Source organism: Pyxicephalus adspersus, chromosome Z (assembly GCF_032062135.1).
Source record: "Pyxicephalus adspersus chromosome Z, UCB_Pads_2.0, whole genome shotgun sequence".
Taxonomy (NCBI): domain Eukaryota; kingdom Metazoa; phylum Chordata; class Amphibia; order Anura; family Pyxicephalidae; genus Pyxicephalus; species Pyxicephalus adspersus.
The window spans coordinates 77,392,462-77,409,886 of record NC_092871.1 but is presented as its reverse complement, the minus strand read 5'-3'; the positions used below and the strand labels follow the sequence as shown (position 1 = coordinate 77,409,886).

Sequence of the window (17,425 nt, the reverse complement as noted above, 5' to 3'; positions counted from 1 at the left end):
TGTTCGGACATATTTCTGTAACTTACAGGTCTAAAATGTAAAAAAAAAAATTTCATGAAAAACAGTGTAACGCTTTTGGTACAGAAATCTAGACATCAGTGTAACGCCCAGGAGGTTAAGAACGTTTGTGGACTATTGCCAACTCTTCTGATTCTTATACGTATTCAGTCTTTTATAGAACCATAAATCCCAACAGCCTATATACATTCTGCTATTGAACCCCAGCTGCAAATAATGATATTAAATAAACATTATTGCCTCACTGGGTTCATTTTGGATGGTGTACTTCATATTTCAGTAATGCTTCTCAAGCTCCGTTGGGCAGAGCTACCTAAATCCTCTACCCGTCTGCTTCACAGTATAATGGTCCCCATGTATCAAATTGTCAGTATTAGGAGCTTTTTAAACTGCTTTGTGGCCTATTAATCTATATAAGCTGCAATTCTTCTTTTTACTACGTAATTACAAGACTGGACTTCAGCTGTGTGTTGGTAAATATATTTTTCAGCATTCCTACCTTGGTATTGAATATCCTCGGTTTCTGATGATAGGTTGCTTTTGCTTTTTTATATATGTTTTTAAAAGATATTTTTTTTAAACCAAATTATTAAAACACATGAGATTTATGTAGTCTCCCTTGTAAATAAAAGCACCAGGCAGGGACACACATACAGCCAATGTAGCCAGCTGCAATTTAAACATGTGGACCTGTAGAGGAGCATATTGGGATCCAATTAAAACTGAACTCCAAACATATAAAGATTTATCATCTCTGTATGTAGCTGTGTAATTATTAAACATTCTTAAATGCAAATAGTACAAGTATCTAAATTGGAAATTTCAGAGTAAAATTCCAGTGGAAAATGTTAGGGCAGCAGTAGAAACTTTATTCCAAATATTATAGCAAGGAACAAACTGATAGGAAGAGCGAGCAATGTGCTGAACCCCTCAATCTGTTGCTGGTTCTTCACTGTAACATTAAAGGCTGGAGGAAAGGATGTGACCGGGATATTGCAGTTGTGAATAGTCAGGTCAAAAGTACCCATGTATTTTGTTAGTAAACTGTTCAGGTTTTAGATAAAGATGTTTAGGGTAGAACAGAGTTTCAAGATACCCTTCACTGAGGTTGTGAAATTAAGTGCAGCTAGTGCTTAGAATAACCGAAAGCTAAAAATTGGACAAGTTGTCATCTAGACTCCCCCCCCAAAAAAAAATGTTTGTTCCACTTTGGGAGTAGCACAATGGACACTAACATCTTGCAGCACTAGGATCCCAGGTCTGAATCCTTGACACTATCTGCATTGAGTAGTTGTATGTACTCTACATCCCAAAAACTTACTAGAAACTGGCTTTTCCCTTAAAAAGTCCTTCAACTATGGTAGGGACATTAGATTGTGCACTCCTCTGAAAGGACAGTTATTGACATCACTATAGACTTTGTAAAGCCTTGTGTACTTTGTTGCTTTTATATAAAGACATAATATTATTAAATGAGATCTAGAGGCTGTATTGGTGGAAAGAAGGAACAGAGCTGCTGAGAGAATAACTTGAACAACTGCAGTGCTTCTCCTATTGAAAGTGTCTGAAGCTATAAAACGCAGCTCCTTTTATGCTTGCTAAGAATAGGTAAAATTTTACATCATATCCTAGCTTTAACATGTTTCAAATTTAATTTTTTCTTCACAAAAGTGTTGGATAGATTGGTTACTTGAAACACAAACTTTAAAATGTGGCTAGGCAAGGAAAAAGCAGATTGTAGGTGTTTTGTAACAGTTCACCTGCTACACTGGATCTAAAGACATGCAAACATTTTTCATACACTTACAGCTTATTGAAAATGGCTTTGAAAAAGTGATTGGATGAAAAGAAATTGTCCCATTTATACCTGCATGTTTGTGGTATGTCAATCAGATATAAAATATAAGTACTTTATTGCTTTTTCTACAAAGAATTTCCAACATGGCCTGGACACATTTTTTTAACATAAAAAATTATTTCAAGTAATTACTCAAACCAGCAAATTTCTTTAATTAGTATTATATCTCATGCAGCCAGTCATTTAACCTACTTAAATAGGGAAAAGTAGTAACTCTTTGTTTTACACACTAAACATGAACCATAGAATGCAACGATGAGATTTCTCTGAGGAGATCAGACAATAAAAATTTAGACAAGCATGTTAAAGGCCAAAAACTTTAGGACCATTTCCATATAGCTTGATATTGCATGGGACTTTAGCCAACCCCCCTGGATGTGGCAGGAAAGAAAGATGAACCCTGAACTGATTTGTCAAATAGAATTGAGCCAAGGTAAAACATTCATAGAGAAACAAGGTAAACTTCAAGGCCAAGTCCTTTGAATTGTGCCTTTTGTGACTTTTTAGTTATACTGGGCAATGGGAAGATAACTCAGGGGAATTCACTGTTGAAAGATTTGGAAACTTTCATGAAACTTTCAAAGAAAAGAACACCATACCTTCTGTTAAACTTAGAGGAGGATCAGTTATGTTTTAGGGCTGCCTTTCTGCATCTGACAAGAGTCTGTGCAATGAACAATGCAATCTCAAGACATTCTGGGTTAAAATATACGGCCCAATGTCAAAGCGTTTTGTCTCACTTCTTGCTGGACATGGATCCTTCAATAGCATAATGACTCAAATTACGCAGCTTAATGCACTTAAGAATGGCAAAGAACAAAACGTTGTACTATTTTGAAGAGGTCATGTATGAGCCCTGATTTGAATCCTAAAGGACATCTTTACAAAAGAACCAAAACATGCAATTCTTTCTATTTTTCATGGAAATCAACACATTCATCCAAGGCCTTATTAAGGAGATCGAATACCATTTCTGCAGCTTATGCGGCCAGAATATTGCTCAGTTCAATAACATTTCCCTGCTAAAGTCCACTGGGAAACTGACACTTCTGGGGGGGGGGGGTCAATCTACTGGTTTCCCAATATTAAAAGACACAATAGTTTTGTGGAAGTTAACATAAAGGCCCAAAAAGTTCTGTTGGCACACAGTAGATTAACCCAGAAGTGTCAGTTTTCCAGTGGACTCTATAAGATGTTTTCTGTTATTTGGTGTTCTGCTAATAAAGGCAACTTGAAAGGTAAGTGTTCCCTTCTTTACAATATACACTTGTATAAAACTTCAATTTATTAACAGCATCACTTTAACAGGTGAAATCTTTTATAGAATACTAATAATCTGCTATTACATCTAACATAGCAATGGAGAGAGATTGGATTCAATGTACAGCAATGATATTTTTTTCAATTTTCCAGTATAAATGGAACAATAGTTGAATGTGGAGAATAGCAAGACCACCCCCACTAGCACGACAGTCCCTGTAAGATCTGTTACAAACACAAGTGTACTTTATTTTTTTTCTCTTTTATTAATCTTTTTGAAAAGAGTGCATTAAAAGGCTTTCTGTAAGATCCTTTGAAAACACAGAGCTGAACAGCTTGTCCCAGGGAATTTGCTCTTCCATTTGAAATAACAAGTAAAATCTAATGTCACTTGGAGAGCTATTACCAATGCAGCGCTAAATGAATTGCAAACAAGCACATTTATTACGTCGTGAGATTCTGGCACCCGCGGGAAGGCATGTACGTCTTCGCATGGAAAGCTTACTCAGACATCACAGTTAACCAGTTTTAATGGTATCTTGTTTTGCAGTTAGTTATACGGTTATGTGAATCTGTGCAGCTAAAATGATGCTTTGCTGAAGGAAATTGTTTCAAATCATCAGGTCTAAATCTGTTTTGTGTATCTGTTTACCTATTAAAGTTTATGTATTTATTTTATCCTTTTTTTTCCCTGTAAACCAAAGTAGCATTAAAGTGTACTTATTACCAACAGAAGCAGATACTTTTTTTTGCCTCAGCAAATGATGAGAAATCACTGATCAAATCACATATTTTGGAATACATGATCATGCAGAGCCTTGTCTGTCATTGAATTACAAACTCTATTACTCCACAACAAGCAAACTTCGCTTTTCCAAGTGTCAGTTTCCCCTGCATGTTTAAAAATGATTGATTTGCTGTAGGGCATTACAGGGTGTTCTTATTACAGCATTGTATTAGTAAAAGGCCATTTTAGTTCCTGCAGGTAAAAGTCACCACTATAAACCAATGTTACTTTCCCTGCTAAGAATTATTTAAAAACAATATACATAGGGCTGCATACATAAAACTGTGTTTCATAACGTGCATATTTCATATCATTATGTATTATAAACCAGTGTTCATTTAAAGGGGAAGAAAAAAAGTAAAACCTTTATAGATGGGAAGCCCTCAATCCCTCCGCGATCCCAGCCCTATTGGTCCTCCATCATCCTGTCTTCCTTTTTTTTCCCAGTGTGGACAGGACACTGGGTGCCACCATCTTGTTCCATCTTCTTAAATATGTCTTCTTCTTATGTCACAAAATCTTGCACTGCGCAGACTCGAGATTGGGTGAAGCGCCTTCCTGAAAATGTAAAAAGAAAAGTGCTGGGGACATGGCTTGGACTCTTTCCTGGTGGCCGCTGCCCATTTGTACCCCCGACTTAATCTGCGCACGGGAGGTATTTAAACAGCTAATATGGACAATTGACACAGGCAAAAAGATCCTAAAGGTGCTGGGGCATGCACAGCACAGACTACCACTTCCCAGAGCTTTATTCCAGGCTCATTCGCAACAGGCACAGCAGCATTGGGCTCAGGATTCAAAATGGTGCCACTTGGAATTTCTTGGAGTGGGACAGGAAGCTTCCCCCTACACCGCAGGCTCCATTCTCCCCAATAGACTCCCTGTCACCACTGTCTGTTACACAGTTCCAGCATACTCCAGGACTGGAACTGGGACTTTCTCCTCATCCCCACTCCTTTGAGGATAGTGAGGCATCACAGGCTGGGCTGAACTCCAATGTTGAGGATTTCCTGGATGTTACCTCCAGGAAGTGTGCCCCGCCTCTCCTCTCTTACCTGTTCCTACACTGCTACCACCTCGTAAAACTTTTAAAGTGAACACCACGCACACTGTAAAAAGTCACCAGCAGGACATGGTGAATCCCCCCAGAGGCCTAAACAGCCTCGCACCCCCAATCCCAGGGGCCTCCAGTAACCCAGATGCCTTGGGGTCAGGCCCACAACACTGGTGCCACTTCTCCCCTCCCCCCCCCCCCCCGGTTCAGCTGGTATAGGGAACTCCCCGACCTCAGCCCAACAGGGGGTACACAGTGAGGCCAACTCAGGAGAGCAAATGGACACTCAGCGATGTGGAAGGATAATCTACAGTTTATGCCAACTAAAGAGGACTTCTGCCTGCCAGTTTTGGAAGTTAAAGAAGCCTGCATGGAAGAAACCAATATTTTCTGTACCTATTTTTGTGTCTTGGCTGACAGGGTGGAATCTGTGGATACTGAGCTTCAGGCTGCCATGGGCATGACTACGCAGAACACATCTCGTTTAAAGCTTCGACCATACGTGATTTTAAGTGACACCTAGAAGACCTGGACAACGGAGGTCATTGTAATATTATTAGAGTCAGGGGCTTTCCTGAAGCCACCAAAGCAACACCTTGGGGCGACCGTATGCCAAACCCAATAAATGCAAAAGGGCACACTGGGTCCCTGGTCTTTCAAGCCCTCCTTCTAGGCCCAAGGATGTAATCTGCAGGATTTAAGATTATATTGAAAGATCTGTTCACAATATGAGATCGGGGGATTTTGGAGGAGCTGAAATCCAACTCTTTACAGATTTGTCTGGGATCATGTTTGAACACCATTGCAATCTTCAACTTCTACTTGCGAGATAATGCTATTACTTACCGATGGAGATTCCTGTTTAGTCTTACCACATGCAAGGATACCATGAGATATCTAGAGGACATATTTAAGTTCTGTGCTGATCTGAACATCATGTGCCCTAAAATACAGGGATGGGATCCTGTTCCTACTTTCAGCCCTTCTTCATCAGACTGGCAACTGGCGCGAGGAAGAACTCCACCGTCGCTCCAGCCCTTAGTCGAACTGAGTTCTACCTCCAGCATCTTTCTTGGAAAGAAGATACGACATGTAAAGCTCCTGCACTCTACAGCTCTGGCAAAAGGTATCCTGAGCAGTAAATGGGTATTTGTAGTTGCATCATAGTAAATAATTTCCAGAAATGTCTATTGCATACGGGATTATTGTGGAATGTGGTGGGTGGGGACAGTTGTTTACCTTGACAGCATCAAAAGGTTTATGGGTGGGGAGGGGGGCAGACCCGGGTGACTAGTAATGTCATGTGTTAGAGTTCATTACATGCCTATACCCCTTAATATTAGCTGGGTCCTCTTCCTCGCCATTTTTTATCAGGCCCCGGGGTGCATTACACCCGGAGAGGCCAGTTGGCGAGGAGGAAGCTCCTTCCGACCTTGGTCAGATCTATAAAATAATTTTGTACTTCCTGTCCTTGTTTCCTTTTCTTGTTTCTTTAGGTCTCTTCTTTTCCCCACCTTTTTCCTTGAGGGGGCCAGGTTACTGAAGCTATCTATGTTAAGTGCAGACTGGGGTACATGTTCATGCAACTCTTTTTCTTTAATAACACATGACTCAGTTTGTCTCATTAAATGTTAAAGGGCTAAACTCTAACACTAAACGCCATCTGATGCTGCAAAGACTTAAACTGCAGAAGGCAGACATAGCTTTTCTCCAAGAAACTCATTTGGAAAACCCAGATACCTTTAATTTTGCAAACTACCAATATCTGCTAGCATATATGGGCCCTACTAAATTTGTGGGAGAACTTATCTGGGCAGGTGTATCCTTTGTCCCTTAAAGGTCAGTGATTGACCAAGAGGGCAAATATATTATACTTCAAGGTACATGGGATGCAGTGGTGGTTATGTTGTGCAATGGTTATTTCCCTAATACCTCTAAATTACATTTCCAAATTCAGTCCTCACCCGATTGTCCCCACTCTCCCAGGTCTAAGTTGTCAAAGCAGGTGAATTGAGTTTCCCCCACACCCCAGCGCAGGTTTGCTTGTCTGCACACCCTCCTCTCACGGTGCGCCTGAGCTTTTGTAAGCTAATGTAGTAATGGCCTATACAATATCTGGCGAGCCCAACAACCTGCAGAGAGATTATACACCTTCTACTCCAATCCACAAAAAAATGTGCGTTTAGATTATTTTTTCACCAAATGTTTCGCCCCTAAAGCTACCAAGACAGGAAACTTCATTGGACAGATCATGCCCCTATAACTTGCACAGTAAAATTAGGTCATGTACCCACCTGTAAGTACTACTGGCATTTAAACAAATACCTATTGAAATATGAACCTACCAAATATGCTATTCAAATTGAGCTAAAGAGGTATTTTGGGCTTAACACTGGCACAGTGCCACAGGTGGCAACATTATGGGAAGTGCGCAAAGCTGTTAGAAGAGTTCTCTGCAGCAATAAATCCACTAGACCTTGGAGGAATAAAGTAGCCTTGAGGGAAGAGTTAACCTTCTCACCGAGGGATCCTGATCCATTCAGGCCTCACTCTTGGTCTCCTCCCTTCTTAAGGTCATGTAACTTAGGTGCAAACTTAAAGAATTAGACTTAGATCAAATAAAAAAAAAGCCATGGTGTACTTACACCATAGGTACTATGATAGAAGTAAACTTAGGGAGGTAGTTGCTTAAGTGGTCCCTCAGACTGTGAGAGATTGCACTGGACTCCTTCATTGTGACTCTGAAGCTAGAGCACAGATATTTGGGGAATACTATTTAGATGTGTACTCAACGGTCCATAAGTCACAAAAGGACGATGAACTGACCTTGCACAGTGTTGCCTGCACTGAACTGAATGGAGAAGGGGGTGCTCCTGCTTAGCCTCGATGCTGAAAAATCTTTTGATCACGTTAGTTGGCCATTAATGTTCAGCACCCTAAAACTGTAGTTAAGTTCCTCCACTTCCCAGCCTATTAGAATTGATAATAGCACTTATCAAGCATGCACATTATCCCCCTCCACTGTTTGCACGCTGCATAGAACCATTGGCTAAGACTATCAGACAGGCATGTCTGTTCGTACAAAGACCTTTAAAATAGCACTTTATGGAGACTAACCCTGACAAATCTGTTGTATACGCTTCCTTCTTTTCATCAGCTTCTAGATGATTACAATACTTTGTCCTGTTACAAGGTTAATTCTAAGAAAACCGAGGCATTGCCAATTAACCTGATCCACCCATGTTGTGAAGGTTACAAGATAAACTTGCATACCATTGGAAACGGGTCTGTAATGCATATCTGGTTGTTTTTATAACCTTCATGTATCATTCTGTATATAAAGCCAACTGTTCCACAGTATTTCAGGACATCAAGGTGCTTCAATGCTGTTCAATTCAACATCAAGGTGCTTCAATGCCGCTCAATTCAGTGCTTCAATATTGTTCCAAAATTGCTATATATATTTGAAACTCTCCCAGTGAATATTCAGTTCAGTACTTAGACATATACAAGCTGAGGTGATGAACTTTATATGGGGTTACAAACAACATCTTCTCCTTAAATCACTGTCTCCTTGAAGTCTAGAGGAAGCTTGGGTGTTCTGGATATTCTTAAGTATTTTTTTTAGCATCTCAGATCCTTCAGTTAGCCTCGTGGGCAACCCTGTGGGCAGACAATAGTTGGATGGAGATTGAGAAGTTATGGATTGCTCAGGAACATCATACCTCCATGTTATAGAGCCTGACCCATTATATATCTGATTCCACTTTGCTGGGCCCTATGCTCTTCACTAAACATATCTGGAGGATCTGGAGGAATAATTACCATCTTACGAACCCCAAATCTCTACTTCTATCATTTTTTTATAATCCTTAGATAGCTTGATGCAATATATGATACAACCATAGTGTTTAAATATTTTGCTTTAGCCAGAGAGCTATTGTCATTTGCAGATCTGCAGAACAAATTTGAACCACCTACTATCTACAGCTACTTTCAAATCAAAGTCTGACCAAAATGTTTACCTTCTGAACCCCTAAGCTATTTGATAGAGCATGCGCTGGTGGTTCCTCCCCGCAGGGGGCTAATCTCAGAAATCTACCAGTTATTGAATACTGATCTAGCTTCGCCATTTACTAAACATGCATACATGCATAAATGATAATCCATTCTGGGTAGAGAGCTTCTCTTAGAACTCTGGCAGGTTATCTGGAGAAAGGCCTACAAAAGCTTGGTATATACCCTGTATAAAGAAAATACTTATAAGATTATTTAGCATTGGTACTACATTCCCAATAAACTTCAGCTTTTTATCCTACATGTAGTAATCTGTGCTGGAGATGTGGCTTGTCACACGTGGAACCACTAGGGGGCCCTACGGCTTGCACGGAGGTGGTGTGAGCCCTGAGAAGGGCCAAGGTGCAGGGTCCAAGCAGTAACCAGGTTTTCTCCAGAGCCTTTGATGGTGAGGATGTTGCGCCGTTGGTTATGCCAGGTTGCGGACATTGAGCACACCAAGGTGGGCAAAACACGGTACGAAATCACAAAGCAGAAGGATAGCCGAGGAAGGCCAGGGTCGAGGTAAGCAGCAAGCAAGAGAGGTTAGGTCACACGCCAGGGGGGTCATTTGCCAGGGATCCAGGAGACAGAAACTAGTGACACAGGGGCCGCTGCGGGCACATGGAACACCTGGGACACTGGAAGCAACAGGAGGCACAGGTGACCCAGGGATGTCCACAGACAGACAGGAACACTGGAACAGCACAGGGAAGTTGGCTGGGAACCAACAGACTGGACAACGAGGGGTTAATGCAGGAGCTGGACACAGGAAACACTGAATTGAGCACCAGGTGAACAGGAACTAACCCATCAGAATTAGGGGCTCAGCACAAAAGAGACACGTTGCATGAACACTAAGTGCAGTCTGTGAGCTAGCTAAATAGCCAGGGCTGGTCAAGAGGCTATTTCCTGATTGGCCAGCGGTTTGGATGGAATTGATAATGCCTGGGCATGCCCAGCATCAGAACTGCCCGCATGTGCAGGAGAGAGGCGCCTGCGCTTTAGTGAGGAAGAGGTAAGTGTGACATGGCTCCCAGTTTGGCACACTTTTTCATATACTATGGATATGCCCAAGGATAGTAAAATGTTGGGCAAGGGTTAGTAAGCTGTTTTCTAGAAGAACAAAGATCACAATCAGACTAATCCCAGTGACTTATTTGCTGAACATGCTCATATCAAGATTCTCTTAACAAAAGAAACCCCTTATAACCCACTTCATCACATCATCACGGCTGCCCAATGTCTTCTTACAGTGCAGTGGAAAACCATTTGCCCTCCATTTCAACCACTCAAACCATTTCAGAGTTGAGAGTACATGTGGAAAAAGTTCGGCTGATCTAACAACTATCAGCTAGGCTTTACAGTTGACTTTGAGGAGATATGAACCCGATTGGATTAAGCAGTGTCTGCAGTCACTAATACAAACTGCCTACCTATCTGTTTTTTAAGAAATAGTGGTTAGTTAAATATAAGGTTCAGGTGCATTGTTATCGCATTACGTGGCCCTATATAGGGCCCCCCTCCCCCCCTTTTATCTTCTTTCCTCGCCCTCTGTACTTTTTTCTTTTCCCATTCCTTACTTCTCATCTACCTCCTTTTTCCTTAATTTCCCTATAATTCTTTATTTCCAATACTGCATAGGATGTCTTTAAAAATTAATGTGAACATGAATATTGTTTGGAATAATGTGGTTTGACTATGGAAACCCTGAGAATTGTGAAAGGTTGGCTTTTTGAACAAATTGTTTTATAAATATATTGACTGCATTGCAGTTACCTTAACATGCCTATATTTGTTGTTTTTTTTTTTTTGTTGTCTTTCCATGTACTGTAAATCCTAATGTTATAAAAAAAAATCCAATTACACTGCACGTGAGTAAGTTCTGAGCTTTTTTTCTACAATCCAGAAAAGGGTTTTCAGCTTGCAGCCTCCTGGGATATGTGATGTATGTATCACTGGAGGCTGAAGTTTTCCCATTTAGTCTGTACTGCTGCAGTGGTGAAATAAAAAAAAAGAGAAAAAATGTATTCTATAAAAGGGTTAGCCACCCTTTTTTATATTGTAAACAAATTGGTGGTATTTAACATTTAGGGCCTGATTTATGAAAGCTCTCCAAGGCTGGAGAGATATACACTTTCAGCAGTGAAGCTGAGTGATTCAAAAAACATGAAATGGATTTTTGAAAATCATTTGCTATTTGCTAGTAAATGTTTTGAATCTTGGACCAGATCCATTCCAGGTTTGTTGGATCACCCAGCTTCACTGCTGACAGTGTATTCTCTTTAGCCTTATAAATCAGGGCCTTAGTGTCAGTACAGACAAGAGGAGGAAGAAGTACTAAAACATTCTACTCAATAAATAATATTATCATGAGATTCTCTAAAAATCTACCTATGTAAAGTTAAAAGATACTCATTTACCATTTACTCCAAGTAAAACAATTATTTATTTATTTAACAGCTGGAATCCCTCTTGTGCAAAAAGGACAACGAGATATAAATCCCAAACTAGTTTTTGATAATCTTTACAACTAAAATGCAATAAAAAATAAAACTGGTAAACATATGAAGTTTAAAATGTTTTGGGAAGCATAATGTCATTTTTGTATTGACTATCTCATAAAACATTGGTGGTAACAATTGTGGAATTAGTAGACCACTCTTCATTTTCCAATAATAAAGCAAATCTTTAAATCAAAAATAATTAAAATGGGTCAAGATTACAAGTGTTGCGATTCTCCCCAAATAACCCAGACCAAACACTAACTAAAGACCAAAACTCTAAGTATCACCTTGAAATGTTTTTAAGAGAAAACTGTGCCATTCATTGATATCAAAACTTTGGAATAACAAAACATGACAGAATAACTCCAGACATGTCAAATAAATTGCATGGAAGGTGCTATAAAAACTTATAAAAATTGCCCTGCCCTACTGTATCTCTGGAGTAGATTACATTATTAGAAGTAGAGTTTAGGGGATGTATTAGAAGTGAAATTCATTCTATCCACATTAACAAATGTGACACTCAAAAAGGATCTCCCTAATATAACCTTGAAAATAAAGCCCAATAAAAGTGTAATATCCAACCAAGAACTCTTCTTACTACTAATCAGTTTTTATGTTATCAAGGTCATCACTCCTAAAAAGCAACTCTAAATTATGTAAAAGAAGCCACACTGTTATCCAAACAAACAACCTAAAGCAGTAAGTTGAAAGAATTGTGGAATCCAATTTGCACAATTTGTGCCCGCTCATACCTTGTTGAAATAGAATTTGGACAGCTCTACTCCAGATCCTGGGAGCATCAACCAGCCACTTTTTTAAGTACACCTTCTAGTATTGGGTTGGGTCCCTTTTTGCCTTTGGAACTGTTGTAATTCGTCATGACAGACCTGTATTGATATAATAGCAGCAGACAGTTCACAGAAGGGATTTGCTAAAATTACAATATATACCTGGCATTTTTGGAGATCATTCAGCATAGTACGTCTACCTATAAGTAAGGGTTGCTAACTACGTGCATTCCACAATTATAAATCTATGTAGAAATCTAATCGGTGTGCTATGCCAGTGGCACACAAAAGCAGATCTCTTTAACTAAGATTTATACCTGCAAAGGAGCCTGCTGTTTATGAATTTACATTATACTCATAAAATAATATGGACTCATATAAGTTATTTATTATTTTCCATTATTTTGCAATACACACACTACATTTTATACGTTTGAATAACAAATCAAAAATTTATAAAGCATGGAGCTCTGGAGTAACAGTTTGATAACAAAGTTCAAGGAGTAGTCACACTATAATGTCAAGTGTTCAATTACCCAAAAGTATTATGTATGGATGGATTAAAAGGGGATCAAATCATTAAATGTTGAAGAATTAGAGGTCAGTAGATACTCAGATGTGAAAGCTGAATGGGGCTGAACACCAGGAGTGAGTGAAGCTTTTTTTTGTAAAGAAAAGGCAAACCTGACACCACAGGGACTCAGGGATACATTTGTAGGCTAACACAGGTACTTACCACAAAGCATATATGCTTTCATTCTACCTTTTATGCTAGTTATGATTTACTTTAAAGTAAAGGTATAACCTATCAATATTTAAATGTACCATTAAAACAATTCCTTGTTTACCTCTATAGCTGCAAGTATTGTGGAGCTATTCATCCACAAAATTAAAAAAATGCAATAAAGCACTTAGCTCTGTTGCTTTTGTCTGTGCACTTCTACATTTACACTATAAAATAAAATTCTCTGTAATTTTAGACATACAGTTTAGCATACATATACTGTAGTTTATACATTTTTTCCAATAATGAAAATGGTACAAAAACTAGACCTAAGAATTTAGGAATAAGAAATCTTCATCAAGAAAGCAATAAAAATCACTAAAATTCTGGTTTTCTTTCTCTCCATAGTATTCTGGGAAATTCCTCCACTGAAACCAGCGCAAAGGTAAGTTTGCCGGATAAAAGGACGATTATTCCAGGTTTTAATGAAGCTGTCTGTCTGTTAGAAACATGTGATTATGACCATCGACTGAATGCTGTGGACAATTTAAAAGGAATGGATTTGAGCTCCATAGCTTACTAAACACATCTGACATCATTATAATCGAGTTCTCAACCATCTGTTGCGGAGCACAGTAAACCTCATAAATAAATGTTTGAGGGATGAATGGCTTCAATCTCTGCCACCCATCGTGACCAGTCAGAATTTTCCATTCTTTTTTGACATTGTATTAGGAGAAAATAATGTGGAAGAATAGCACGTGGAATCTGAATAGTTGTTAAAAGTAAGATAAGACAGATAGGGGAGTTATTTGTATGTGGCTAACAGTTTGTCACTGTTTTGCTACCACTTTTTTTTCTGATCGACACTTTTAAAATTACCACACTTTTCTAAATCAGGTTCTTTTTCATTCTGTTACAGTGATGACCAGTGAACGAAGATTTAGATCATTATAATTATCAAAAATGTTATTAACTGTGTTTCTGATTGCTTGTTATAACTGCACTTTGTTCATTATACGTACATATTCAAATATAAACCAATCTGATTAAAAAACAAAATACTCTTTTTTCACCTGAAAACACAGGAAAATGCTTTGACTTAATTATAGACTCCTGGCACTGCTGGCCTTCAAAACAGTAATCAATGGAAATACTTTTCCCAAAAACCCCAAAAAATACATTCATAGTGTATGATTTTAAAACATTTTTTTCAAATGGTAAAAAAAAATCACAGTCTCAGTCTGTATTCCTAGGTTATTTGTTAAGTATTTTGTAGTTTGAGTTGCCTATGTTGAGTCACTTTCTCTTGAATGATCTTGTGTGCATTATTGTTGGATACAAGTAGATGGCACCATGTCCTCATGTAAAGTGTGTAATAAATTCTCAGATGGCAAGAGTTTATTATACTGTTTACATGAGAAACAGCGCCATCTGGTGATGTGACCTAGGTATGAGTTGAGAATCGTTTTCAAATCAAGTTAAAAAGTGTGGTTTATATTTACGCATATAGAGTAGATTCACAGTGCTACAAATATACCGTGTTTCCCTTCAAATAAGACATACCCATAAAATAAGCCCTAGCAGGATTTCCAAGCATTTGTGCAATATAAGCCATACCCTGAATATAAGACATAGTGATAGGCATGCCGTTCTGTGCCTGCTGCAAGCTGAGGCATAGAGAGAGACATAGAATATGAAAGTAAAAGTCTCCTCAGTGAAGTGAGGAGGAGGACGCTCTGTTTTAGGTATTGTGTGTTCTCAGGGGGAAGAAGTAAAGCTGTAGCTGCCGTTTTACCAGCAACAGTCTGTGGGTCTCTCTCACCCCCCACAAACACCAGTAAAACTGCTGCTCCCCAGCACGTACCAGCAACAGTCTGTGGGTCTCTCTCACCCCATACAAACACCAGGGGATAGGGGAAAAGCTTCAGCAAGCAGTCTGCTACTGAGCCCAGAGAGATCATCCGAGCTCCACTGTGCAGATTGTACCCAGTTCTCAATGGATCCGATAAATAATACTTTACTAAATAAATAAAATACTTAAATACTTATTAATTCTAATTAATACTATACTATACTAATACTAAATACTTATTAATACTATACTAAATAAAATACTTAAATACTTATTAAAAATAAGACATCCCCTGAAAATAAGATATATTGTGTCTCCTTGAGGAAAAATAAATATAAGACAGTGTATCTTTTTTTCGGGGAAACACGGTATATAAAGTCTTAACTCTTGAAATCAGAAGGAAACCAAATCATTTATCAAGTACCTACATGGTCAACCACCTGGACATCTTAACAACCATATTGTTGAATTCTAGTAAAGTCATCCATGAGCAGGTTTACAGCAACACCATGCCTTGACTAGAGATGGTATATACTAGATATCAGTTAACATATTCAACCTTTTTGTGCCACATAGCCAGTTTTCTACCGAGCACCTGCCGGATCACAGGTGACTCTCAGCAGTCTAAGTAATCAGTCCCTGGTTGCTCTAGAAGACAGGGCACGTTTATTGCTCACCGAGCCTGAGAGGAGCACGATGAACTACTACCTCCAGCAGTACAAGGAACTCCATATCCCAGTGCAGGCCTTTGTAATGGCCATGTTTGAGCTTCTCAATACTCAAGCCAAGGTAATGTTTGTATATGTGTGTGAGTTTGGAAGAATAATAAACACGCCTACAGTTCCTTACATTTTTCTTATCCTATAGTTCACTCTGCTGTCTGAGCTACGGCCCCAAATCTTCCCTCATGATTTGGCTGTTTTTGATAATATGGTGTTGAAGCGTGAAATCGAGTCAATGAAATCTCGCCATCGATCAGGAGACGCAGTCTCTGTCTTATCCCACAGTCCAAGCACCTCATCCACTGAGAGCCACCAGACTGTCAGCACCGCAAGTACTGCCCGGGTAAGAGCATTGCATCTGAAACCTGGCCATATTTACCAACACTGGAATACATTATGAATATATCTGTAATCATCAATCTGTATTAAATCCATACAAGACTGCAGAGTTTTGATGAAACCCAAAGAGCAATGAACCTAAAGTATAAATAAAGTGCATGTGTGCCGACATCATGTTCATATATTCTGAAGAAGGGGTAAAATGTCTGTATTTAGACTTGTCCTTTTCTTCTACATTGTGGTAATATGTATTGCACTGCATTAAGGCAGGTCATTCTTTCTATCTGATCCAAGATACTTGAACAGGCCAAAAACAGACATTAAGCATTTATCTAATACAGCACTCCACAATGCACAGTAATGTGTTACTGTCCATTGTGGTGCACAGCATTTTATGTGCATTAGGGCTGCATTGCTCTCACAAAAAGAACTCTAGAGTTGGGTTTGGTTGACTTCTAACAGCATAGAAACATCTGCTGTATGTTTATGTCTGTGCATTAGGGGGGGGGCTGGCAGGTAGCCAAGAATCAGATTGCTTACAAAAAATGTGCCTGTGTTAAAAATGTTCTAATTTTTTTTCTCTCCAATGCCTATGGACACAGGGGTGAATGAGGTCTTATTTTAACATGCTTTTTCTACTAGTTCAGATTAGTAAATAGTTTAGTAAACATGATCTGGGCACTTAAAGTCTGAATGCACCTTGCCATTATTTATAGGTTTGAGGGATTTGCAGGTTGAAGTCCAACTGCTCCAATATAATTTTATATTCTACCCCTGGTCCAGAGCGCAAAATACTGAACCCTGATGAAGCAGACTTCTAAACACCTGCAGCTATTTAAGGTGCATGTATATCCTATTTCTTTGCATAGAATATGGAAGGCAAAAAATCTTTGCCAGTTTATTTTTTGCTCCCTGTGTCCCCTACGTAAATTTTCAGTGGTCACCAACCTTTTCGGACCTACCTAAATTTACGGGCTCCGGACTACGCATGTGCAGGGAGCCGGGTGTCACTCAAAGAGGAAGAAACTTCCCCGGAGTGACGTTATAATGCCAGAACAAGCCCACTCTCCCATCGTAGGTCTGAACCTGAGATCGGAGAATGGGCGGGTTGTGTCTAGGGACACAACCCACCCACTGCCCTGGGTCTGCGATCCTTACAGGAGTATGGTTCGCGGCTCTGGCCAGTGTGCCCCTCCAGCGGGGTCCTCCTCCTGGGGGGCACACCAGCCAGAGTCGCGGACCACAAAAATTTTCTTGACGACCACCAGTTGCCAACCACTGACCCAAAGTGAGTGGAGTTCCTTCTTGTAGAACAGGTATAGGAAGACTGCCCTTGCTACTTTTTGGGGACAGCTCTAAAAACTTTCTTTCTCGGTTACAGTGGTCAACATAGGGGTGAATCTCTCAAATCGGGACACAGACAGCAATAAAAACCTGATTGTGGATCAAACTCC

General features: G+C 39.5%; 1 protein-coding gene across 3 annotated transcripts in view; it reads left to right on the top strand.

Moving 5' to 3' along the window:
- The window catches only part of WHRN (whirlin), a 123,555-nt gene that overhangs the window by 70,962 nt on the left and 35,168 nt on the right, over window positions 1-17,425 (top strand). For 2 of the 3 annotated variants that reach the window (XM_072429932.1, XM_072429933.1), the window contains 3 exons: window positions 13,464-13,500; window positions 15,487-15,699; window positions 15,778-15,975. In XM_072429932.1, coding sequence (XP_072286033.1) covers window positions 13,464-13,500; window positions 15,487-15,699; window positions 15,778-15,975 — 448 coding nt within the window. The remainder of the gene's footprint in view (window positions 1-13,463; window positions 13,501-15,486; window positions 15,700-15,777; window positions 15,976-17,425) is intronic. The other variant, XM_072429935.1, reaches the window with a different exon arrangement.